Below are 26,322 nucleotides of genomic sequence, written 5' to 3' on the forward strand. Positions count from 1 at the left end.
TAAGGGAGTAAGACAACTTCAGTAACACTAGCACAATACCTGTCAATAACGTTGTGTATTTGTCTCAAAAAACCTATGTGAGAGCTTGAAACAAGTCCATGGTCAGAGTATGCTGTTCCAGCTGCAAAATACCAAGTGTTGTCTAAAACACATTACACCACAATACAGAGGTGTATTAATTACACCTCTGCAGCTAGTCCTGCCTATCCTTCAGGCAAGAACAAGGAAAACTTTAGAGGTGGATTTAAAAAAAAAAAAAAAAAAAGGCACAAACCCAGCGACGTACAAACCAACACAACTTCCGAGACAACGAATTGTGATCTTACATACACAATACTCCTTATAAGGAAAGTAAGCCTGAAACCCGTTCAAAGAAGAGATTTTAGGTATAATTTGCACAGCCTAGGCCCCCCAACCCAGTGGATAACAAGCTCTTGCTTTTTAACATGATGCCCCCGTTATACGGCTCCTTTTACACTCTTCCGTTACTGACAATCAGTCAGCGCCTCTGCCTGAATGAAGCAGCACATCGACAGTCAAGTGCTGTTTCTTACTGAATAGTTTTGGGTGGTGGAAAATCAGCTCATTACTTAGATTATAAGAGAAAGCATCACGGATGAGATTCTAGGCTGTAATTCTTACAGGTTAAAGATCTTGTTCGTCTTTCCCATCCTGGACTCTTCCCTAAGATTGCCAAACACATGCACTTTCATGGAAGAATGGAGCGAGTTCAGCATTACCCCTGCCCAAGTGAATTTTTAAAATAAAAATGCAAACTTTAACGCGAGATCAGCCGGCAACCAGGTCTCTGTCCTCCCAGTTTACTGGCTATACCACGCTCACTCTTTTTGTAACTTAAAATTGGAAATGGGTAGGGAAACCTCCTGCAAAGTATAAACTAAGGATCCACACTTTACTCTTATATGGAAAGTACTGCTGATGCACCAGCTATGGAGCAAAAAGAGGAGCATACGTTACCATTACGCCTTGTGAGAATGAGACGGGTCTGGCACTGAGTTTTAAGACAGGGTTCATAGGTGCAGTTTCTGAAGTGAAAGCTAAATCTTCAGCACACAGAGTACAAAACAATGTCCTCAACATTTCCTATTGCCCAGCTTTTAACAGCTCACTATCTAAAGAAGTGAGGTTTTTTATTGTTTTTTTTTTGTTTGTTTACTACGTATAGTACTGGCATGTTCTCTGTGAGTCACATACAGGGGACCTAAGCTTGGAGTTTGATTCCACCAATAAACAAAGCACCTGTGTTACATGTCTCAACACTCAGCGTTGCAACACAAATCGTCCTCCTGCCTTTCTAGCTCTTTGGTAATGCAATACCAGCAATAGCATGTGTTCCTGAAACTGGTATTTCTTGACTTCATGTGAAGACATGAAGTAGCAAGTTAAATACAAACCCAGACTATTTTAATTTGTCTCAGTAATGTAATTCAGCAAAGTTTAGGAATATACACTACTCTCAGATTCACAGAGAATCTCTCACATGTCCCTTCTACAATAGCCTGATTTTCTTCAGACGTAACTATACTGTCGGTAACGAAATTACTGTTACTGCTTTCGCCAGCGATGTAATATACTGGAATACAAACATCCTGAATATATACAGAAAAAAGTAAATTTATCAAAAGCTAAAAAGTAAATTTATTCAGAGCTTCTTCACGCTCTAGATCAGTAAAAAAATAAAGTTTTGTTTGCAATAGCACCTATTTGGTTATTGTGCAAGATGAGAATGGCCTCAGTACAATTTCCAACAGATCTCCCTCGACAGAGATCTAGTATCCACCACTATTGTAGTGACCACCTTCATCAGCACTTTATACAGAAACGGAAAGGATCCTTCGTAAGCATGGAGACAACGTATAATTTCATTGTTCTATCCAGGACAATTGGGGGTACTATTACAGCTTTTACATGGTTGCCAGAAGTCCATATGGATGATGCACTCCTGAGCAGAAATTATTTTGCAGAAAAATCCCTTAAGATGCTGAAGAAGTAGAAAAGATGATGAAAAAGAACAGGCTCCTATCTCCTACCTGATGGTAGCTAGCAGGAAAGAGTTGCAGATCGCTAGAACTCCAGCCAAGATAGCAACCCAGGGAAGAAGATAAAGCTTAACATATATTTGGGGATCAAAGATTGTTTAGAGCAGGTTTAGGATTCTACTGGAGTCCCAAATTAACCATAGGAATAATATTAACCATATTCTCTCAGCTCAATGAGAATATATGCAAGAAAGCCCCAAACAATGGGAATACAGTTGTCAAAAATATTTCCTGGAAAATTCAGAAGAGTCTGTACCTATGACACCGTTATCTTTTTACAAGGTAGTTCAGCTTACAGTTCAACTAATCCTCCATTTTCCACATAAGAATTAAACAAGGAAAATGGATTATAAATAGAATATCCTAACTGCATATTGAACTCACCCTGTCCAGTGGTACCAAGCTCAGAAGTAAAATGAGTGAGAGATACGCAACATACAGACTCCCTATCTAAAATTGATCTCCTACAGAAATTCTGCTAAATATAATCGCTTTTTCTTTCGAACAATTTCCTACAATCTTCATCTTCTGTAAGGAACCACATGTTTTATGACTTTACCAAGAGGTGATTACTGACAGGAGGTTAAACTTAACACAAAAACACCGCCCCCCCGCAAACACACAAAAACCAAACCAAAAAACCAATTACCCGGTTATAGTCTCGCATGAACCATTACCGATTCAAAAAATCTGCTTTTGCTCGCACACGGCCACATTCCAAGTTCTTGCATAGACATGTGTTTTTTTGAATCACAGGGAAAGATCTGAGTTAAATCTATTTCAGTAAAAAAAAAAATTAACTGTAGCCTAAACAAGTCTCCTAATCTAACTCACTGCAGCTCATGAACACTCATACTATCACAGAGGAGCAGAGGGTATAGAAGAGAGAGGCTGAAACTGTTTCTTTCAGCAGTTGATACTGCACATGAAAACCAATACTCCATTTAATTTCTTATCATTCCCACCAAATTTTTAGTATTTCATTTACGTTCTCCCAGGATAACTGCTTTGCAGTATTCGGTTATTGCTATTAACATGAAAAATATCAAATCATCATACTAGCCACATAAGAAAAAAAAATCCCTTGCTAGCATACAAAAACGCTTTCTTAAAATAAACAATAATGCTGACGCTAAGAATACATCATTTATGTAAATAAGATTTACCTGAAAAGTTAACTTGAGAAATTTTGGGCTATTTATCCCTCTCCACGTACCCTGTGTCTCCAAGCACCTCTGAAGTCTGTATTTGCAGTATTCTCAAAATACCCAAAGACTTTTGTAGTATTAAAGTTACATACTATTTTAGGAGAGTTTGGATAACACTGTCATTAATTTGCTAACATTTTAAGCTCCAGAAACATTCACTCGGTTATAATTTAATGTCAATAGTTATCTTTTTCTCACTGAAATGTTCAGTGATATTTGTTTAAACCCCAAATTACGTGATCATGGCAGGTGGTGGCACGTGGCCAGAAAGGCTGCTGGTGAAAATAAATAATCTGAACACATGGTATAGAATTTAAAATAAACAGAAGATAATCAAAAGTATGGAAGGAATAACAAAAGAAAAGGCTGGAAGGGGAACTCTTAACTGTGTTAAGCAACTCTAAAGAACTCTTGTTCATTAACATAAGTAAAATGTTTGCTCTGGGTATATTTACAGGAATGTCCATATTTAGATCGCACATGAGGATACTGAAAGCTTCCTATTTAACTTACTCTTATGTTCGACTGGCATTTATATGGCATACTTCTAGTAGGGCTAAGAACAATTTTCACATTACAGCTACAAGAAACAATTTGAGTCTTCCAATGTTTTGCATTTTCTTCTTCTGGGAATTTACTTCATACCTTTAAAACTTCTTCTAAATAACACAATTGCTTTTTATCAGCCATAAAACGTGTTGTCATCTCTTGCAGAAGTAGTTACAGTGTTAATGCGCACAGCACTATGCATATTTGCTGAAGAAGCATTTTTCCTCTTCAGCCTTCAGTGAGGTTATCACCATAAGACATGCAGAACTGTACCACAAAGAAACCCATACTATGCATAATGCTGACCTCTAACAATACTAAATTTAAAGGCATCTCATCCACAGTTCTAACAGAAAGTTGATTTGCAAAGAGAAAAAAAACACAACTAATGGCTTGTATTTAAAACCATCCAAAGAATCTAGAAATTTCATCATCAGTCAAATCTATTCAATATTCTGCATTAAAGGTATTTACATGAGAAAAATAAAATGAGGAATGCATCTTCTCAAAACCAATATTTGAAATTCATATAGGTTTTAAGTGAAGGTTAAAATATTTTTGAGTTATGGTAACCACTAGGCACACAGTCTTTTAACAACACGCCTAAACTGTGGTAGAATCAACATAATTCCTGGATTCCAGGAAACTGGTTTGATTAAAAATAGTGCAGCAGCAGCAAATATATAAGGAGTAATTATTTATTTAAATACGTGCATGCCTATTACAAACAGACACAATGTGCATTCTAACAAGCCAGAATATCATGTACTATCTCATTTTTTTAAGCAAATTTCTCATGTAGGTGAGCATGCAGCAAGGTATAATGGCATCCAGAACTTCCAGCCTCCAGAGAGACAGGAATTATGGAACATGAACATTATTTTGAAATTTTGTTAAAACAAATATCAGTAAGAAGAAGCACTGACATTCAGGCTGTGATATTTAGGTTTCACAGACTTGAGACAGTTAGGATCTTTTTGATGCCAAGAGCACTTGGTATCATCTCAGCGTTTCTGGGTGCTTTGTTCAGAAGATGTAGGAAGACTATATTGAACAAAACCTATTTCATGTTTCCAGAATTTCTTGTACAAGTGTAAAGGCTGGAAGTAAGATTTTTCTTTTGTGGTTTTGGATAGGGGTGGCGGTAGTACTTTGCTTAAATGAAAACTTCAATTTTAGATGCCAAGACACTGACAGAGAATGGATTCTATAGTCAAAGCTTTACTTTCTCCCAACATTTAATCTGTCAGTTCTTGTAATTCAGATCCTGACGCTGGCTTGCACATTTCTGGACTCTATAATACTACTTAGGCACTGCTGGAAGAAACTTTGTGATTATACTTAACCAAGAAAGTAAAGAGGGAAAAAAAAAAATCATAAGATTTTATTTCCCCTCAAATACTGGCGCAGGGTGCACATAAAAACGTGAGGTGGTATACAATGACAAACTATATGAGTACAGGAGATGCAAAGGAAAAGAGTTAAATTTGTTAAAATCTACTCTTTCTAATTTAAAAGTATAAAAACCAGGTCAAACGTTCAGGTTTTTTTTTTTTAGTTAGCATGCCAGTTAAAATATCACAGAGCCTTCATTTGGAAACACACTTGGAAATCTCCAAGGAGAATATGAATAGATAATGGGATAAGAAGAACTCCACGCCAGACAATTGCCCAAGCACTATTTAAGACTTTGGATAAGCATGCTTATTAGTAATTCTGGGCATGTGCTTGGCACCTGTTATCTGAGAAACAAAAAACAAATTTTTTTTTTGTTTAGGATTTTTGGAAGAGAAACAGGTATTGCACAAAGTCTGTTTGTATAAGCTCACTTCTTTCACACCTAAATAGGTTAACATTTAAAAAAAAAAAAAAAAAAAAGCACTGGACATCCTATAGAGTTGAGACAGCGCATGAGAGAGTGTGCAAGAGAGTGTGACTACAAGAGCAAGTGTGAGAATGAAATATGAGAAACTGCCAACTTACTTCTCTTTTCCTTCTTCTTAAATTTTCCTTTCTTCTTCCCATGCTCCTTTTCATCATCAGATACTATATCTGGAGGCTCATGCAAGCTGTCATGAGGTGGTGAAGGCTCACCAGTGCGGTACAATCCAGGGAATTTCGTAGGACTGATTTCTTCAGAGCTGGGAGTACGAGCAAGACCCCCACTGTGTTCTACCCGACGGTGTTCACTGGGGCTGCTAGTGGGAGGCAGGAAGCACTCAGTCATTCTGATTCCCTGATATCAAAGTGAAATCTTCTGCTACCTGTCCATTACACCTGCAGCAGAAAAAAAACACCCCACAGAATTTAAAAAATTGAACAGTATGTTTCATACTTGCAGAATCTGTCCATTAATTCCTAAGCCATAATCTTGCAATACTAACGCACTAAGAGAACTGTCAATTTTAACCTTCTCTACTTTATGCTGTTTAAAATATTATACATTAAGTACCATAACATTTTAACATTTAAAATAATTCTTATACAATTCAGGAGTCTGCATACTAATTATTAATGCTTATAATAAAAATCAACATTTCGTTTAAACTAAGTGACTAGAATTTCTGCTCAAGTCCTAGCAGGCAAACAAGCCAACTCTAAATTTTCCACGTAAAATAGGCTCTTCTGGAAGCTCAGAGTATTTGCGAGCACTGCATTTAACGCAAAGCTCATGTTCTTCTTTCCCAAGCATATTTTACAGATGCAAATAAGGACTTGCCTACCCTGTTGCAGTAAGAAAAGAAGACTCCTAAAGTCAAATTCATCTTCTATTCATGCTCATGCAAACTGAAGAATGTAGAAATTGAACGATTAAATTTTTCCGGTATAAAACAACCACAACTTCACATTTGGAAAGGCTATACTAGGTCAGCTGCACTCAGATACAGGTACATTGTTCACTAGGGAGTTATGGCAATAAATAAATAAATTAAAAAAAAAAATCTCAGATGAAAACTACTGAAGAAAGCCAATTTATAAATTCGCAGCAGCGGAGCTTGTTAGCAAAGCAAGAACTCTTCCCAGCCCAGATAAATTTCAGAAATTCTACAGGAACAGATATGCCATATGGGACTTCATACCTATGGAAATAGCTTTGCTGGACTCGGCCTCTTCTGTCTAAATAGTCACTCAGATATGAGCCCTTCTGTCAAGGGAAGGAACAGAAACAAAAATAGAGCAAACTCCAGGAAAAGAAAAAGCCATTTTTATACCCACTGGAATACTTGGATGACAGCTCAAGTCTTGGTTATATGGTAAATTTAATCCAACTTAAAAGTCTGTGCTGCTGCTGAAAGGAAACTGAGCTACTGGAAGACAAACACAAGGAAAAATGATTTTGTTTGTTTGTTTTAAGCTAGATCTGCTCTGTAATCTGGCCCACTATACGGTCATACAAGTGTCAGAGCAAGCACAAGGAAGGCTGAGTGCTGGGGGAAGGTGCACTGCACTGCTGATTTGATGTGACCAAGGTCACTGTGTAACCACGGCTTAAAAAAAAAAAAAAAAAAGATTTATAAACGTAATATTACACACAAAAGCCACAGCAAACCTATGTCTGCAAGAATTTTAGTTATGACAAAAATATGCCTGGAGAGAATAACTCTGTCTTCTGTACTAGCCTATGCACTCTGCAGTCCTCTCTGGAACTCTTGCTATTTAATGTTGATGTATGGATTACAATTCCCCCCCCCCCCAAAAAAGTCAACTCTTAGCTAAGCTAAGCAAACTCAGATAGTCAATATTTTATAAAAACTCATTCAGAGAAATTAAAAATACATACTGGCTTAGCTGGAACTCCTGATCTAGCACACAAACTGGACTATAAATTCTTATCCAAAAACAGTCTAAAAGAGAACAGTATTAATATGGAACATAGCTATTCCCTGTGAGGTAGTTTTTTTTTGGTTTTTTTTTGGTTATGCTTATTTGGAATTTATTTTGTTTTATTTGTTATGGATATAAAATACTGCACTGTTATACTAATTTGAAATTGTTTTTAAACAACTGACTGGTGTCCTGAAACAATACATTTTTAATACAAATGCACAGGTGTCTAAAGTTGCAGGCTTATAGATATCAAAAAGGGTCAAAATTTTCCATCTAGAAGCACATTCAATATTAGCAATGACACAGATTGGCAACGCTGTTGCATCTTACCTGAACATTAGAATGATATGTAAAATTATTTCCCACCAACTCTTTTCATTTAACCCCTCCCCGTTCTCACACATACACAAAACAAAGAAACAAACAAACAAACATCACCAAAATCTACCAAAAGCTGTAAAACTGTAGAGAGTACTTCAACAGTAATTCACGGAATGAAATTAAAAATATTACATATGAATATTTTCTGAGAACAGGATGGACCACACCTATAAATCAGCCTGTGTCTAGGGTGAGCAAGACGGGTAAGAGAAAGAGAGGGAAAGGGTAACGCCATTGTAAAGGCACAGAAACGTCACCCTGGAAAACGAGAACCTACATCCTTGCCTCTGCCAGAGCTCTCCTGGGATGAAGCCAGTCAAATCCCTTACCACATTACACAATGTTGTTTAACAGTGTTTTACTCAGTCACTGAATTCCGGGGGCCTGATTTGCAGGATACTGAAGAGCATGATATGGATTTGTATTTTCCCAGGTTAATAATTTTACATTTGTATCCACTTCAGCAGGATCTTCTTTTAATGATTATTAGTGCTAAACTCTGATCCTTCAATTCCCTGTATGTCGAACGCAGTGAAAAATTCATGTGCATTTGAAACAGTCTCTCACTGCACAAGATCAATTACAAAGTGCTTATGGAAATTAAGTTATTCAAATCAGAAACTGAATAGTATACAGTAAGTCAGAGAATGAGAAACAAAATATTCATGATTATCTTTTAATTGATCACTGTTCATTCTTTATTCTGACTGGAGTAGAGATGCTACGAAAAAGTGAAGATGGTAATAGTGCGTATTTGTAAATGGAACAGATTAAGATTGCAGTCACATTTCATAATTTCTATTTATATTACAGCTTTAATAAACATTTTTTCACTATTTTCTGTGTGCATAATTTCCTAGGCCTTTAAATAAAACAGAAATTCCATCATGTTCAAATTATATCAAGGATCATCAGCAGAATCAGAGCCTTAAGGCCTATCACAAACATCTCTTCCACTCCTACTAATGGATGATAATGCGTTATTGCCATACAAATGTGTACCTTTCCTCTGGCTTTTACAAATACTTGCTGTCAGCAAGGTATGGTGAGATTGAAAAATTGTGGATCCTCTCAACATTTTGAGAAGGAACATTTCTAACTGGCAGATTCTTCTGCCAAATTCTAGAGCTTTTCTCCCCATCAGTCTCTCAGACTTGACCTCACCTTTTCCCAACCTGTTCCTGTTTCAGTCCCATCTCTCTTCCCTAGCAGGCTCTTTGCTCCAAAACTGTTCTCTTGACTATACTGTTCTAATCGGTCAGATTCAAGAGATCGCATGGAGATCCCCCACATGAGGAAAAGCCACGCTATTCCCCCTATTAACATATACACACAGAGCTAGTCCTCATCCCTGGTTCCAGCAGGTGACTCTCACTGCCTTCGTGAGCTGATTAAATTTGCCACCCGCTCCGACAGGTTTCTGCTGCTGAACTGGCTCCCGGAAGAGTTCAACAAGCGCTAGAGATGGAAAGCAAAAAAGGGGTTGAATCATGATGTCAGGAAAGTGACCTCCCTCTCTGGGTAGCTCAGTTGTTTGGTGGCACTGCACACCAGTTCAATCTCTCTACATTTCATCTCGTTCTAATTATTTTCTCCATAATTTCAAGTTTCAGTTTCTTTGCCATCCAGTAAAGTACTCCCACAGTTTCTGTCTTGGTCTGTTTCTCCTTTTCATCATCAGTATGTCACACACAACGCTCATTCTTCACCTGTGCCGGCCTGTGACCCAAATTCCTTGCTCAGTCTCGTTCTCCCCCCTCCCTGTGTTCCTTTATTCAGTTGGTTCCCACTCTTCTGCTGCACATTGCTTGCTTACCAGAAACAGCTCTCCCCTCTTCTTTTCCTCCTAATTAGTTCCAGTTTTCTCCTAGACATTCTTCTCCTGCTGCAGTCATTTGATTCCTCATTGTTAACTGCACCTCATCTTCTCACCTTGTCCACATTTCGCCCGCTAGCTCTCAGTCTCTCCCTAGCGTCACAAGTTGTCATCTTCCTTACCTTCCTACCAACAGCAGACTCCTCAGCTCTCACCAGTTCTTGTTCTCTCGATATTTTTGTTTCTACAAAAGCCAAGAATGTTGTTGCATGAGCTCTCATGAGCTCAAGAGAGCTTCTCTCAGCACAGACCTAGCTATTCTCTTCAGTACCCCGCAAAACACATTTTCTGGAACATTCCTCCTGTTCAGCAGATTTGAACCTTCAAAATAACTGAATGCGAAAAATAAAAAAAAGCCTTCACTGAACACCTGAATTGTGACCTTTCTTCTATCGCCCAAAGAAAGGCTGAATTAGAAGAGGCTGTAAACACAGAAGGCAAAAGGTACATTCTTAATGCAAAAACTCATGCTAGCCATCACCACTGCCTTTCAAGTCCGTTCACCAAGCATAAGAACGGGGCATGAGGAGAGGAAGACGCCTGCAGAACTAACACGGCCAAAATAACGTACTCTTCCTAGTCTCATTCTTAAAAATAGCTGAACTCTTCCCTCAAAAACTCAGCCTAAGCTATGTACCTGGCAAGTACAAATTAATTTTAAAGAGCCAAGCTTTGACAAAGCTGTAAAAAAATGAAGATATAGAGAGACATGCCAGGCAACCTTAATAGACCTCACTTATTACAACATGTCATAAAAATTGGCGTTAACACATTGAAAATAAGGCACAGTTTGAAAGACCAAACAGCTCTTTTGTAGTCAGTACAGAAGGCTCCATCATTTCCATTTTGCACTAAGTCTGTGACTTTGTGCCTTCTAATCAATTACAACAGCAGAAGCAAATTAAAACAGGTGACTGCATGCACTGATGCCGTTCTGTAAAAGTGCTGTGCAGAATGAAAGACACTAGGAGTTCTTCTGCAACGAGAATTATGCAAGACCACACCTGAGGCACCGTGGGTGTCCCCAGATCACTTCATCTCCCCACAAACAGGCACGCTCTGAAAGTCCACGTTACAGCAGTAACAGTCCCAAGTAGTCAGCAATAAAGGATGGAGGCAGAGTGGGAGCACTCACTCAGGTATCAGAGCCTACTGTATGATAAGCACACAAAAATCAAGATCCAGAACACAGCAGTGTTCCACGGTGTCAGGCAATCAGTCCCAAGATCTAGACATGCAAGAAGAAAAAGGAATTATCCTAGTAATAAGCACAGCTCACTCTTGCAAAGTAGTGCACCAGAAGAGGACAGAACACAAACTATCACTTGCGGTCTGAAGATGTCAAAGCACTTCAGAAACAGTGGTAGTCTTTCATACAACTCCTGAAATGGCTAAAAAGATGACTCAAAGATGAGAAAACAGAGCTGGGAAGAAGTCATTTGCCAGTGCATACAAGTCTGAGACAAGTATACATTCTGCATCTAGTCCAGACTATTACTATTCAGCGTGTGAGCCATTAAAACCATGGTCCTTCTAAGAGACCAGCGCATTGATAAGTAAGGCCATACTTAATCGTCTTAAAGTTACTGCTGCCTGTCAACTACAGCAACAGCTTACAGAATAAACAGCTTCTACAAACTTAAAACTAACAAACCATTTGTTTTACCCATCAAACTGTGCTGAGGTTTTATTAGTGCAATAAAATACAACAGTTTAAACTGCCTTTTGAAAAAAATGATGCCATTTTCACAATGTACTGAAGAAGCTTAATAAAAAAAACACTGCTTTTGCTCAAACATTTCTTAAACTGCAACTCTGCCTTGTTGCTTCAATTACATGCAGTCGAACAGCAGAGTAACATCAGAGGCCATCTATTTTATTTAACAAGCAGTACCCAGGTGCACAAGCAGTGCCCTTTTCTTTCTTTCATAAGGCAACATGGCCATGGAAGTAGACAGAAATGGGAAGTGCATCATGTAGACAGGTAAAGCAAGTTTACAATTTCACAAGTCAGAGTAGTGGCATAAACAGAGCATTAAGTAACTCCCTTGTGAGTCATGCACTCTCTATAAATAGCAATAATTAAAGCCTCAAGGAGGGCTTTTACAATATTTTTTGGATGAAGAGAATAAAATATAAATTACAGGATCCAGCTCCCAAAACTTGTATTTTGCAAGATACATGATGCTATAAGAATGTTAAAAATTACCTTAAAAGAGAGCGGGCAATCAGATCAACTCAAGTCACGTAGGAGCAAGCTGTACATTTTTCCAAAAAAACGCCAGCAACAGATCAGCTCTACAAGTAACAGAATTAAGCGTGCTCCCACTTATCTTTAGATGGAGAAAGTCTGCCATGATTACAGTATCATCCAAAGTATTTCCAGTTCTGTTCTGAGAGTCTGTACCACCTCAGAGGCAGTGATACACAAATATACAAAACTAATGTATACTTAGCTCTTGCCATCAGTGAGTTATAGACCACATCCATATCTGTTGCAGGATCCAGCCCGAGTTCAGCATAATTAGCAGTATCCAAGTTACTCCCTTTTATCAAGGGTATCGCCGCTGTTCATTAATTCATTCAATAAGAGACCCAATCTTAAAAAATAACATCTGAAACACTTTAGAAGCACCAGAAACAAGGTCATCTGTTAATTGCATTACGATAAAACCTCCATACATGTGGTAGCATCTACTTTTCAGTTGAGTTCAGTTCAGGCAAGAGAGTTCTCTCAGGTGATCAACATTTTGCAGACCACCACCAGGCAGTAATTTTTTGGATATGTTTTCAATAGACAGTCTTGGGGGAAGCACTGGGAACTAAATCTTGGACTCATGGAAAGAGTTAAGTGCTTTGCTCTAGAGAGAGCATACTTGAAATGGCAGAGGAAAAGCTCCTGTCCCATCTGTGACTCAGCTTCCTGTACTGTCTGAGAGCGAGGTGAATCTATGCTGTCACACTACCTGTTTTGCCCCAGCATCCTACTTCTCTGGTAAGGCACACTGTGATAGTTTACATGTAATTATCTGCTCCAGTACAGGCTAAAACAGGTATCTTGGAAAAAGAGTCTAAGCACAAGTCTTTATGATAAGATAATGAACGCAACGATACATAGAGGACAGACAAACTACGTCACGCCTGGCTCCCATGCTCATTCTCATCCTTCAAGGATATTTCAGCAAGTCCCTTCCACGTGTTAAAGCCCCGTCTTCCCCAGTTAAACCAACTGTTACGGAAGCAGTTTTAAAATGGTACGTTATATTTTGATCACAAACACATATATAAAAGGCATTCTTGTAAACATCTAAAAAACTAACACCTGGAAAGACTGTCATGTAATGGCTTTACACTGCATGACTCTAGTGAAGTTACAAGCAGAAGGTATGGACACAGCATCATGACACGGGCGGCTACTGTTACCAGGCCACACTTTTGCAGGATTATCCTGACTAGCAAGCTACCTGCACCACAATTGTGACTCCCCACTCAGAGGATCACTTCTTATTCTTCACACTTCTTGGGCAAGTGCTGGTCTACCGCTCAGCATTTTCTCATTCTACCCCTCTGCGCAAACTGCCCCTAGCTCTGATGTTCTTGCTACCACAAAGTAACCTGGATAGCAATGCCTCCACTATTCTAACTCAGATGGGCCCAACTAACTAGTTTTCCATGCCACAGGTCTAGTCCAACTGCTTCCCAGGTTCAGTCCTTCTCCACCAGCCTTTTATTCCCTTCTCCCACGTGGCTTCATGCAGTTCAGTATATCACAGAATCACAGAATCGTTTAGGTTGGAAGGGACCTCTGGAGATCATCTCGTCCAACCGCCCTCCTCAAGCAGGGTCACCTAGAGCATATTGCCCAGGATCACATCCAGACGGCTTTTGAATATCTCCAGGGAAGGAGGCTCCACTACCCCTCTGGGCAACCTGTTCCAATGCTCAGTCACCCTCACAGGAAAGAAGTTCTTTCTCAGGTTCAGATGGAACTTCCTGTGGTTCAGTTTCTGCCCGTGGCCTCTTGTCCTGTTGCTGGGCACCACGGAGAAGAGGCTGGCCTCATCCTCTTGACACTCCCCCTTCAGATACTTGTACACGTTGATGAGATCGCCTCTCAGTCTTCTCTTCTCCAGGCTGAACAGGCCCAGCTCTTGCAGTCTTTCTTCCTAGGAGAGGTGCTCCAGCCCTCTAATCATCTTGGTAGCCCTAATCAGAACTGTACCTCTTCTCTCTCACAACCTGCTGCTGACCATTCAGATATCCAGCATCTAGACCTACACAACTCCAGTTTTACCCTTCTTCTTCTCCATACTCAGTGCCTTATCTAATCTCACTCTAGGGCTGGTCCTTGTTTCCCAAGTCCTTTTTTTACCTTGCCACCTCCTATTACTCCCACACTTACTCCTAATTAAGGCTTCTGAAAATTATGGTCCACACAGAAGCAAGGAAACCTGGGAGGTCATCGCTGCAAAATTTAGATTTCCACTCTAAAATGTGGACAGCATTAAAAATGTTTGCCTGCTTTAAATATTCGTATTACAGAAAAGAAACTTTTTTCCTGTTATCTTTATTCTCAGAAACAGTCAGAAGTATTTGGTTAATGTTTTTTGTTTCTGTTTTTAAATATCAGCCTAAGAAACTAAACCTGGCAACTTTCAGGCCAAATGAAAATAAGGTTAACTTTTGATAAAGGCTAAAGGGTCGAGAGCAAAACTAATAACATGAAGTGTGCTGCAAATTTATCAAATGCTTCTATAGTTCTGAAAAACACCACAATGTATAACTTTTATAGTATTCCTCCTTGCTTAGATTGGCTTTGGAAACAATCCTTGTATGGCAATCCTGTCTCTCTCCTCCTTTCACCTCCCCAAATTCCCACCGTTACCCTTGTGCCAGTACTAACACTTGCGCAGCAGAAGAGCAATTTTTACTCAAGCCACTTAATAGAGGAAGGGAGGAAAATGTAACATAATGCTGTGTGCAGTTTACTTTTTATTAATTGCTATAAGCGTACTTTTTTTTCCCCCCTGGAACTATATACAAAATTTACACCATCACATTTCAGAAAGGATCTCTAATCCCTGGTCACCAAAGGACTGCAGCAAGTCATATATCTGCTGATGATCACATAAATTAATCTATTTTTTATACTCTTATCAGTTGCTGAGCAGAGCCTATTTATTGACAAATTCCCCTTATCATAGAGATTTCAATAATTACAGTAGATGATGATACATTAATAATGACATTAGATGTAATTATCATACGTTCACACCTCAGTCCCTCAAATTAAAGCTCAGCCAACTTGAAAATACCAGTCCATTTAGTGGAGTCAGTTAAAAACAAAAAAATCACCCCTCCTCCAAAAACATGACTGGTTAAGCTGAACTTACTAGAAGCTCTATTCAAAAAGCAAGTTATAATCACCGCAGTGCGTTCGTATGCAGAATATAAGACAACGGATTTGCCATCAAATATTTTACTAGTGTTGTGCATTTCTGATATTTTTTCAAAAACTTCTCCAGATTGAACATGATAGGTCACAAAACAAAAGAACAGAAGCTAGTTTTCCAAGGAGGCTAGAACTCTGCACATTCAGTTCTGTCACCCAATTCAAAAAATCTAAGGCTATGTATAGCCTAGGATTTAAGGCCTTTTTCTTTTTCTTTTCTTCTTTTTTTTTTTTTTAAAGAGTGAATTAGCTAACACATGGTAAACTGTTCCAAAGACATACTAAGATATTCCAAAGTGTAAACAGCAAATATTAAAGACACTACACAATCCATGTTTTGGCTTTAACCCTGGTAACAAAGTTGGGACATGTCTGCACACCAGAAATAAGTAATGTAATAACACACTGGCGTACCCGTGATAGCATTATTTTGCTTGGCACAAGCAAGAGCAGCAGTAAAGATGCAGCGGGACATGCTGAGGCTCCTGCCAGCAGAAAGAGCTCAAGTTGTATGGATACCTTGAGCAGACACTCAAGTTTACCTGTACAAGCAGAAGCCCAGTGCCACTGCATTATCAACGTTTTTCTGATCTATGCTAATCACAATGAGACCAGAATGGGTATGTCCCCCTGCAAACAACCCTTAATTTTCATCTGTTGATTTGTCCTTTAAAAGCCATTTGCTACTACACAATAACACATTCAACTTAGTACAGGTGAAGCCTACCAATACTATGTCAACTAAGTAAATCTGCTGATTATGTGGAGGAAACGACAAAGAGTGGAATACCCCGCCGGAAGTACTGGTACGCTGAATTCAGACAGTGTCTCTTTTTAATGCTTTATTGAGATATTGTCTTGCATACTGGATATCAAAAAAACAACCAGGAGTGGCATACTTCTTCACTGAAGTGGCTGAACTTTGATCCTTATTTTATTTAGAGAATTTTCACACAGCATTAAGTCCATTTCATGAAAGTCACTTCATAACCCTTTAGCTGGGAGATCAATATTAGCAATTTAGTTTATTTTACCAAAGTCAAAGAAAATCTGATTCTAAGGCATTATGATCCAAAGAAGTTAGCATTTTCTGAAAATACAAATAATGCTACACAAGCCTTTACAGTTAAAATTGTGAAAAGTTAAGCTTCTTGAGCTTTACATTCAATTTTTGCCACTATGCATTGAATGCAGATGAAGAGCTGTATGAATCACAAGCTGCGATTTGAACAGATAATTCTGTAACATATGGCGAAACTAAAAACAGCTTTGCTTGGATCTCTTCATAGTGTTACATATGACACAGATGATCATTTTCAATATATGACTTTTTCAAGTTTAAAACCCTGTGTGATCCATTGCAGCACAGGCAAATCACATCCAACTTTCAGGGAATATTTTGTTAAATTAAAACAAAACTATGGTGGCTGAAATGAAACCCATTCCACAGTAACAACGGAATAGTAAAGAAAGACTGTGATCTAGGAAGACTGGTTACTGTACAACAGCTCCTCTAATATTTTCTTAATTATTTTTTTAATAATTGTGCCACAGCCAAAAATGGAGATGCTGCAGATAAAATGCCTGGTGAAGGCAGAAAGTGAAACTCTTGAGTTTTTTTTCTAGGTCAATAACCACTAATGGTAACTTGATACTATATAGGAGCTTTTATCAAGTGTGTACTGAGTAAAATCCATTGTAGTTTGGGTCTCCACGCAAATGTTCTCCCAACTTAACTAAAATGGATAAGAGCATGACTTTTCTGAACTTCCAGCACAGCACTTTTAGCAAAATCTTCTTGTAGATGCAGTTTTAGTCACAAAAAGAATTTTTTTCTGGTAAAGCTCATTTCATTTGGAGGTCTGGTTTGAGCCACGTTAACAAAATAATTTTTTTTATTGGTCCAAGCTATGTCTGTACCAATGGAATCTGCTGGCAGAGATACAGATGTCTGTCAAAATCATGCTACACAAAAGTAAAACTCTTTTGACTATGGTCTATGAGCTGCATACAATAATAAGACTGTATGATCTCCTCTGCTCAGGCATATTTCCATTAACATCAATGGCAAATCTTCATCAAGACTACACGAAGAACTTAGCCTTTTTGTAAATTTTAGGTTTTTTTTCCCCAGAATTGGGAATCATAAATTCTGTTTTCCACCTCTGCCCCAGATTCGCTCTATACCCAGAGGGAAAGTTCATTTAAATATATATAAGCTCAGTAGATTATTAATTATGATGAACACTACCACCTCCAGGGCAGAGATGTTGCAAGCTTCTTGAATGCGAACACTGAAAACATTCACAAATACACAAGGCAAGGTGTTGCACCACCCAGCTTCAGGGTAGCAGCTGGTCTGCACAGTTTTCCTCTATAGTGAACGGCTAGAAAGTACGGAATCCACCCTCTGTGGTCAACAGAGGCTTTTTCAGGGGAAGCACAAGAGGATTACTCAGTTACATTATGTACTGACCCTACTGATTTCCCCCTTCAATTCTATTTCCATTACTTATCAAGAATGTTCTGCGTCAGCAAAAGATAAGTAGAGTTTTATACAGCTTGTATGTCTGATTTGAGGTTGTTTGTTTTTCCTCACATTAAAGATAATATAAGTAAAAGAATTCTACATCTTAAGTTACCGTGTAGAATTCACTTAACCTTCACAGACAGAAAAAGGAGGCTGGGACTTCCTAGTAGAAAGGTTGCGAGGAAGAACTTGGAAACAAAGTTTGGAGAGAAAGCATTAAGCTGAGGTACTTTTGGTTGCTATTTCATTTCCTAACAAAAGAAATAAAACTAAAGATGGACAAAAAGTGTATGATGCTTACTTTGGAAGGATTTGGGTATCATTTAACAAGTGATGAACTGATATAGCAGCAGTACCCTACAAACAACCAGAAGTTCACAATATTTAACCTTATGCCAATTTACATCGCAACACAGCCTTACAAGGAAATTTATGTGAAACATCAGCTTTCTACAAAAAATGTATAAATATCTTAAGAATTTCAGATTAAGTTCACGTACATTTCCCAAATCAAGCTTTAAGTCATCATGTAGCCCAATGCAGCAATTTTTGGTAATCTTATGGCTTCAAAGCAAAACATCATTAGAAAAAAACCCATCCATATGCTATGAAATGCACAACAATTACTTTTATCAATTTAATTACTAAAATAATAAAAACAAATGAAATAATAACACAGATAGACATTAAAACTGTGTATGATCTGCCTGTGGCCAAAAAGCTCAGTACTGGACATCACAGGACCCAGCAAGTTTTGACTACCATTCCCAAATCTGTTTTGCAGCCTTGTCTACACAAGGAGAGTCAAGCTGTTTTTAACAAAATTAGTGCAATTAATTTAACAGAAGCCCTAGAATATCTAGAACAAAATAGTTTTGTTCTAGACACATGAATGATTCCAGGAATAACCCAGGTATCAGTGTAATTAAATGTTAAAAACACGCCTCTGTAACAAAAGCAGAGATGCAAAACAGTTGGGGATGGAAGGCACCTCTGAAGACCATTTGGTCCAACAGCCCCTGCTCAAGCAGGCTCAGCTAGAGCAGGTTGCCCAGGACCCTGTCCAGGCAGGTTCTGAATAGCTCCAAGGATGGAGACTCCACAGCCTCTCTGGGCAGCCTCTTCCAACGTTCAAACATCCTCACAGCAAAACAGTGTTTTCTCGTGTTCAGGTGAAGTGTCCAGTGTTTCAGCCTCTGCCCATTGCTTCTCGTCCTGTCGCTGGGCACCACTGAGGAGAGTTTGGCCCCCCGGCCAACACCATCCATTACTTCCTTATTTGACTGTTGATCGTTCTCTCCCTCTCCTGTCATTCCTAGTTTAAAGCCCTCTTTGCCAGGTTGGCCAGCCTGCTGGCAAGATAATCTGACTGTTGTAATGATACACACTAACTGCAAACTTCTATGACATATGCTTCCGTATGTTTTAGATGCGTTCAAAGTCAGACTGAAAAAGCATTCATAAAGAACTCGCAACCTAAGATAAAGTCAAACCACAATAGAAAAATTAACATCAGGTCCTCACAAAACTGTCAACATGCAAAAGGAATATTACAGGTAACGACATTAAAACTTCTCAGGGTGTTTTTTTTTTTTTTTGGTAGAGAATACAAATCTTGGCATAGTCTAAGACATTTGCGATATAGTTACTTCCAAAAAATTAGCTGTCCCAATTCACTTTGTCAAGGAACTTTGATCTGAATCCACATCTCAGTGTGAGAGTTGCATTAATTTACTGAACCACACCGACAACAAAATAAGAACTCTGTATATTCAACACTTCCTCTTTCATTTTGAAAGTTGCACTTCATTTCCCCCAACAACTTCTAAATCATTTTCAAAATAAGACAGATGAAAACCACTTGATTGCAGGGTTTGGGTTATATGAATTTTGGAGAACTACAAACTCAAATTTTCAGGATTAAAATTTCAGAAGCATCACCCTTCTTCTGTGAAAGATCATCCTATCTGATGTTAGCTTACAGTAGTACAACACCTAAACAAATTGTAAAGATTAAAACATCTAAAGAACAAGAAAAGTTGAAATCACTAGGCTGAAATAATCCAAAGAGTTTCTGGGTAAATCTATTCCATTGGATGTTTCTTCTGTAAGATCTTATATTTTTGGTCTATTCAATAAATTAAAAAGAAAATAATAATATTCATGAAGAGCTCTTTAGCCTATCTTAAAATTATAGTATCACTTCTCAAGCAACCACTACCAAAAATTTTTTAGAAGAGTAAGGGAGCAAACAAAAGAATACCTTTTTCTCATGTCCAGTTAAAACAAGATATTTCAGATTTTGTAAAGACTGGCATTATGCCTGTATATCAGCTGGTTCACAATATTAAAATATATTGGAGTTGGATTATTACAAATATAGGAAAATGTCTGACAACTAAATTGTCTTTCATCAAGCTTTCTTAAACAAAGATACTCAATAATAATTAAAAGTACCGTATTGCAAAAAGGAAAAAATAAGCAGGAACTATGGATTTCCAAAGTAATACGATGGAAAAACTCTACTAACACCATGAAACGAGAGCTTCATTGCTGGAGTGTTTAATTTTAGAATTTTCAATTTCCATTCAACAGAATTTATGCTAATAACAGCCAGTGAAAAATTTTTTTCACTGTAGCATACCACAAATTTCTGTTTTTTGAGTGGAGATGTTCATATTTAAAAACACATATGGGTGGGCTAGAACTGTTAAAAAAAGCAATCAGTCTAATTACAAGGATAAGTTAAATGTTAAAGTTCACAAGAACGATTACAGCAAGAGACATAAAATTACAGTTTCTTGCTCTTATGTGTAACTCCTATTCTAAAAAGTTAGGTATGGTTTTAAAGAGAACTGAAGTTCTTCCAGAAGTCTTAATTCAATTTTTGTGAAAAAGGGAAGCGGTAATTTTTTGTCATTGTGATAGCTCTTTTTCCACAGTAAACAGTACTACTGTAATATATTGTGTTTTTAAAAAAAAAACATTTATCCAGCTCAAGGCCTGGTAGCACCACAGGACTATGTGCAGTCCGATGAATTCCTTCCCACCGGATGTCTTTCTTCTAGCAAGAAGCTCAATTATTCTCTATACAAAAGCCCAGTGATCCCACTGAAACTGTGAAAGAGGTAGCAAGCTTCATACGCTGACTTAACCTAGATCATATACACAGAAACACGAGAGATTTCATATTATAGAGGACAAAAGTGAAACCTTCCTGTATTTTATATGAACTGCTTATGTTTATGAACACATGTTCATATGTTTATATTTATGTTCATATATGAACTGACTTGAGCGAACAGTTATTCACATCTTATCTATAAAACAGTCACCTTAAAACTAAATTTATTCTACTTACAATAATTTCCAGTTTGGTTCAAACTTGCATTCTGATTCAGAATTTCAAACCTTGGCACAGACTTACTCCTCATGCTTCCTCTGTAACAGCCATCTGGCCTCTTCCCACCTCATGCAAGCAGCCATCACTCTTCCCTTTCTTTCCTTTTATGTCTCCAGAGACTAAAATAGCCAGTCTAAAAAAGCTCAACATCTTGTGAGCAAGAAAGATAATAGGGAAGGCAGTGTGGAAAGGAGAAATCTGCTGCTACTAGTGCCAAAGCTGCCCCTTTGAAGTAGAGGTCAGCAACTACAGTTAGGCAAAAGCACATTCCCCAGCAGATACAATAGTGCATCTCTACACACACATACATTGTCTTCCTCAGCTTTGTACTTTGCATTGGGTTGTACTTGGTGAGAATCATTAAACCATCCCCTGTTTCCTCCAGGAAAGGCAGTGACCTGGATAGAAGCAAGCCAAGGATTGCCTACAGGGTCACACCATAAATTCATCTGTAACAGTAAAAACTCTAATCCTACTTTTTAAGAACTCTCCTACTGGAATTGATTGCTTAGGGTCTGCATTTCTTTCTCGTTTTCTCAGCACTTAAAACAAAAAGACAGACGATTAATGGTAATTATTAGGGGCAGGCCAGTGAGGATGCAGCGACTTAAATCACTTTTTTCAATCATTATTATATCAGAACCGTTACCTGATTTAATTCTGCACATAAAAAGCAGCAACACTGAATTTGATTATTTAAAACTCAATATAACATTGTCTCTACTAACCTCTTTTTTAACTGGGATGTATACCATAGTCATCCATTCAAGCTGTTAAATAGCTCCCTACACTTATTCAGATCGACATAACTATTATTTGGTGAGCACTCTTTTATTAGACTATTAGTTGCTTATTTTTTATTCAGTGTATTATGTTAAGATGCTTCTGGAACAAACTGGGAATTGCTGAAGAATATAAACGCTTACTATCTGTATTTTTGTTTGCTCAGTGTTATCTAAGCAACATAAGGAAAAAATACCAAACCACGTCCTCTATTTAAACATGTCTTCTTTACTTACCAAAGTAGTTCACTACTAGTAGGTGGTGAACTGACAGCTCTTAAACATTACCATCTCACATTTTTGAATTAGGAGATGTCAGTCTCCCATACCTACTTGAAATTCATAGGTTAGGCAAGAAAAATATGCCTTCCCCCTTTTCATTGCACAAGTAATAATAAATGAAACCAAGAACGTGAATTACATTTCTCAAGTGTTTTTGTTCAGCCATATTTTATACAGGTATTAACTTTTTTGATCTTCCTAACAAAATATCTAAAGCACTGAAGCCACTATACTTTAATTATTATAATCTTTTCTGCAATTTTTTCCCTACCAGTTCAAAAACTGTCACAATACTTTCTTTATGAATCCTACATAAAACAATTTTGCCTAGTACACTACCTAGTGAGAACACCATAAACTACGCTTTGACTGGATCACCAGTCCTACCCTCACTTAAGCAATTATATATATTGCTCCCCATAGCCCTTTCTAGCAACTTCTCCATGTAAACTGCCACCCCCTCCTTTCAACTAGCTTCTGCGGTATGTGCCCATCTACTACAGCCTAAAGAAAAGCGTGCGTGGTGGTGGTGGTGGTGGTGCTACTCAACGTACGAGATGAAGGCGTGCTGGAGGGCTCTTTCACTCCATAGTCCCCTCACAGCTTCAACTAACTGTGTATTTGCTGAAGCCATGCTCAACAGGGTTGATGGGCTGCCAGGGGGAGGATATGCAGGGAAGGGAAAAGAGTCATACCCTTCCTTTTTCCAAAAGCAACCTGCACGCTCACCTTTCTGGTTTGGGCCACGGCAGGCGGGAGAGAACTGCTATTTGGACAGTAATCATCTTTCAACACCATCCAGTTGGGCGATGCAGCCTAAGTGCAGGACTCCCCCAGGCTATATCCAGCCCAAAGGCAGGATCTTCTCTTTTTGATCAACGATTTCCGAACTATGGTGTCCAAGGTACCGGTGAACAGAACAACTGATGGATTCTTCAGGTGAAAGTCTGAAGTAGGCACATGGTGAACCACGGCTAGTTTTAAGGGTAGCGAGTGATTCACTGGTTCAAAATATTCTTAGACGCATTAGTCCAGAGTAAAGCTTAGTAGGTTATACTAACCATACAGTTAAATGAAGAAATAAGTCATACTATATTTTGACATTTAGATACCAGTTACATGACATCAACTTTTAAAGAAGGAAAATAAGTTTGCATTTGTCCGTATTTTTACACGGCAGCGTTGTTCATATCAGTCTGAAATAGCTTGTCAGAAACAGCACTGTTTACTCAGAAAACATCTAAGCCTTTGTTGTAAGAAAATACAGACAAATCATACTAGGGAAGTGCCTAGAAGATACGACTAAGATCACAATCCTAAAGTGTTAACATACAGTACACATGCACATCACTTTTGCTTTAACTACACCTACAGAACTAAGCAATACAGCACTGAAGCGATAATACAGTTATTGCAATACAAAGACAACATATTCCAGTATGGACATGCACATACAGGGAGGGAAATAAGCTACGCGATACAAGAAATCTTTCTACTGCATCTAAGTACAACTGCACCAGTGGTTTTACAAGTGAAAATTTTACAAACAACAAATAAAAAAACACCCCAAAACAAAATCCTCCAGCCCCACAAAGAAAAAAACCACATTTAATTAAGAAAGAATGATGCCAGAATTGCAGTTGAATTCTTAAAAGTCTGAAGCAGCTATTCCAATCTTCTATTTCCATTTCAGATACAGCAAAACTAAAGAACAGAAATTATTTTCCCAGAGTGATAGAGAAGAGATCCCTAGAACAGGAAACTTACAGTTCCCTGCTCTTCCATAATAAACACCCTACTATGGACATAATTACCTACAATATTACAGCATATTTTCAGCACATTTCAAACACCTCGAAGTAATAAACATTCAAAAACATAACTGTTCGGAAGCTTTTCTTCCCCACTTTTTACTCCTCTGCAGAAAAGAGCCCTCCACGAGTACGTGCCACACTGATTGCATAGGACTATATCAAAATGAATTATAAGTTGTTGTATGGCATCATTCATCAGAAGTTGCATGCAACATTTCAAATTATATCAAAAATGAAATCAAATGGACTCTTTAAAATTTGGTAATAAAGTCATATCTATCTACAATCAGACCAAACATAGCCTTAATATCACCCTTGAATTACACTGCATTACAGCGATGTTGAACATTTACAATAGTAGGTGCTTCAAGAGCTTTCCAGGTGAGAAATAGATGTGAGAAGGCAAATATTGCTGTTTTGCTATACTGGAACAAAAGACTTGCACAAATCCATCTATTTTATGCAACTTGTAAAAAGGTCCTAGCCAGTTATTCCTGATTGTTATTCTTCGTTGAGGATGACCATAAACCTTAGGGACAACAGAAAACAAACTGAAACCAAAACATTCTCGGGAAGAGATACTTTCAAATTATCACTGTGGTTTCTTGGTATTTTCATTATGGTTTGTCTTAAGATACTTAAGCGCTTAAGGGAAGAGCTACTTTTTTACTCATGTATGATGCAATGGTACATGATGTACACATTTTCTAAACAACATCATGAGGCAAGCAAACACAGCATGCTTGGACCTTGCTGAGCATACTAGGTGCAAAACTATAATGATGTCAATGAGAGTAAGAGTTTTCTACTTTTAAAGATGTAACCTCCAGCTGAAGGTAAATGAATAATAATAAAAAAAAAAAACTCATAGAAACCGAGGATGTAACCTAGAACACCTCTAATCTCAGCCTGAGCGACAGCAAATCTGACACATGCTTTGGAGCATGAGATTAAGGTAATAAGAAAATACGGCACAGGAGGAGCCTGACATCCACCCAGGGATGCACAATGCTCATTCTCATTAAGGACACGAGCGAAAAGAATGTCATCAGAGAAAGCCTAAGGACCAGATCCCTCTCCTGAGCAGTAAGACAGGAGACAAGACAGGGCTGGGACACATGGTCTCCGTCCCCAGCACTACCCCGCTCCTCCACTGGGGCACGCACGCCCAGCAGCTCAGCCGCCTTACCCCAGAGCTCTCAAGGGGGAAGCCCCCAGCCGGGGACCGACCACCCCTCCCTCCCCCCGCCGGCGGGGACGGCTCCTCGGGCAGCGCAGCCCACGCTGCTGCCCTCCGGACCGGCCAGGTGAGAAGGCGGCGTCTGCGGGCAGGGAAGAGCCGGCGACCCCGCCGCCCCTCACCCGGGGCGCCTGCCGGCTGGGGAGGCCTTGAGGCTGCCCCTCCCTCCCCCCCCGGGCGGCCGTTGCCGGGGGCGGGGGCAGGCTCCCCGCCACTCGTTATCCCCCCACCAGCCCGGAAGTGGCTTCCTCCTCGCCCTTCACCGGGAAACGAAGGCGGCCGGGCTGGAGGCTCCCGCCTCCGCCCCCCTTCCCTCCCCCCATCGGAGCACTAACCGTCGGGGTCCGGCTCGCCGGCGCGGCGGCTCCGCCTCGGCCTCACGCGCGGGGCCCCGCCTCGTGCCCCATTCCGCCTCCGCCGCCCGGCCCGCAAGGACGGCTCAGCAGCGGCGCGAGCTTCCCCAGCGCGCATGCGCCGCCGCCGCCACCTCCTCCGCGGCGCGGGGCAGAGGCTCGCGCAGGCGCAAAGCTGCCCAGGCCGGAGGCGGGGGGAGCCAGCGCGGGGGGGGGGGGGGAGAAGTAGGGCGCGTGCGCTGTAGCGTTGGGGGAAGGGCGCCGGGCCCGCGCGGGGACACCACCCCGGAAGAGGCGCTCTGCGCACGCGCAATAGGAGGGCGGGGAGACGAGACGGGGCAGGGAAGGAGACGCCCGTCATGTCCCTCCCCTGCCGCGCTTCCCCCGGGCGGGCGGGGCTTGCCGGGTATTGTAGTTCCCTCGGCGGAACCCAGGGGAAGGGGTAGCCGGTCGCTTTGCGGGCGTCGGACTACAACTCCCAGCGACCTCGCGGGGTGGAAGGCGGCAGCCGCGTGTTAGGCGGCTTCGAGGTTCGAGGCGCGGCCGTGCTGTCGGCCTCGCTCG

The 26,322-nt window shown here is 39.7% G+C and overlaps 1 protein-coding gene across 2 annotated transcripts in view; it reads right to left on the reverse strand.

Annotated features, from left to right (window-relative positions):
• RALBP1 (ralA binding protein 1) overlaps positions 1–25,950 on the reverse strand; it is a 39,495-nt gene extending 13,545 nt beyond the window's left edge. Inside the window, exons 1-3 of one of the 2 annotated variants that reach the window (XM_068932195.1) lie at positions 25,741–25,904; positions 6,898–6,962; positions 5,801–6,094 (exon numbers count right to left, since the gene is read on the reverse strand). In XM_068932195.1, coding sequence (XP_068788296.1) covers positions 5,801–6,044 — 244 coding nt within the window. In that variant the 5' untranslated portion in view covers positions 6,045–6,094; positions 6,898–6,962; positions 25,741–25,904. Of the gene's footprint in view, positions 1–5,800; positions 6,095–6,897; positions 6,963–25,740 lie in introns of both variants that reach the window. The other variant, XM_068932194.1, reaches the window with a different exon arrangement.
• Positions 25,951–26,322: the final 372 nt, after the last annotated feature.

Source organism: Struthio camelus, chromosome 2, assembly GCF_040807025.1.
Source record: "Struthio camelus isolate bStrCam1 chromosome 2, bStrCam1.hap1, whole genome shotgun sequence".
Lineage (NCBI taxonomy): Eukaryota > Metazoa > Chordata > Aves > Struthioniformes > Struthionidae > Struthio > Struthio camelus.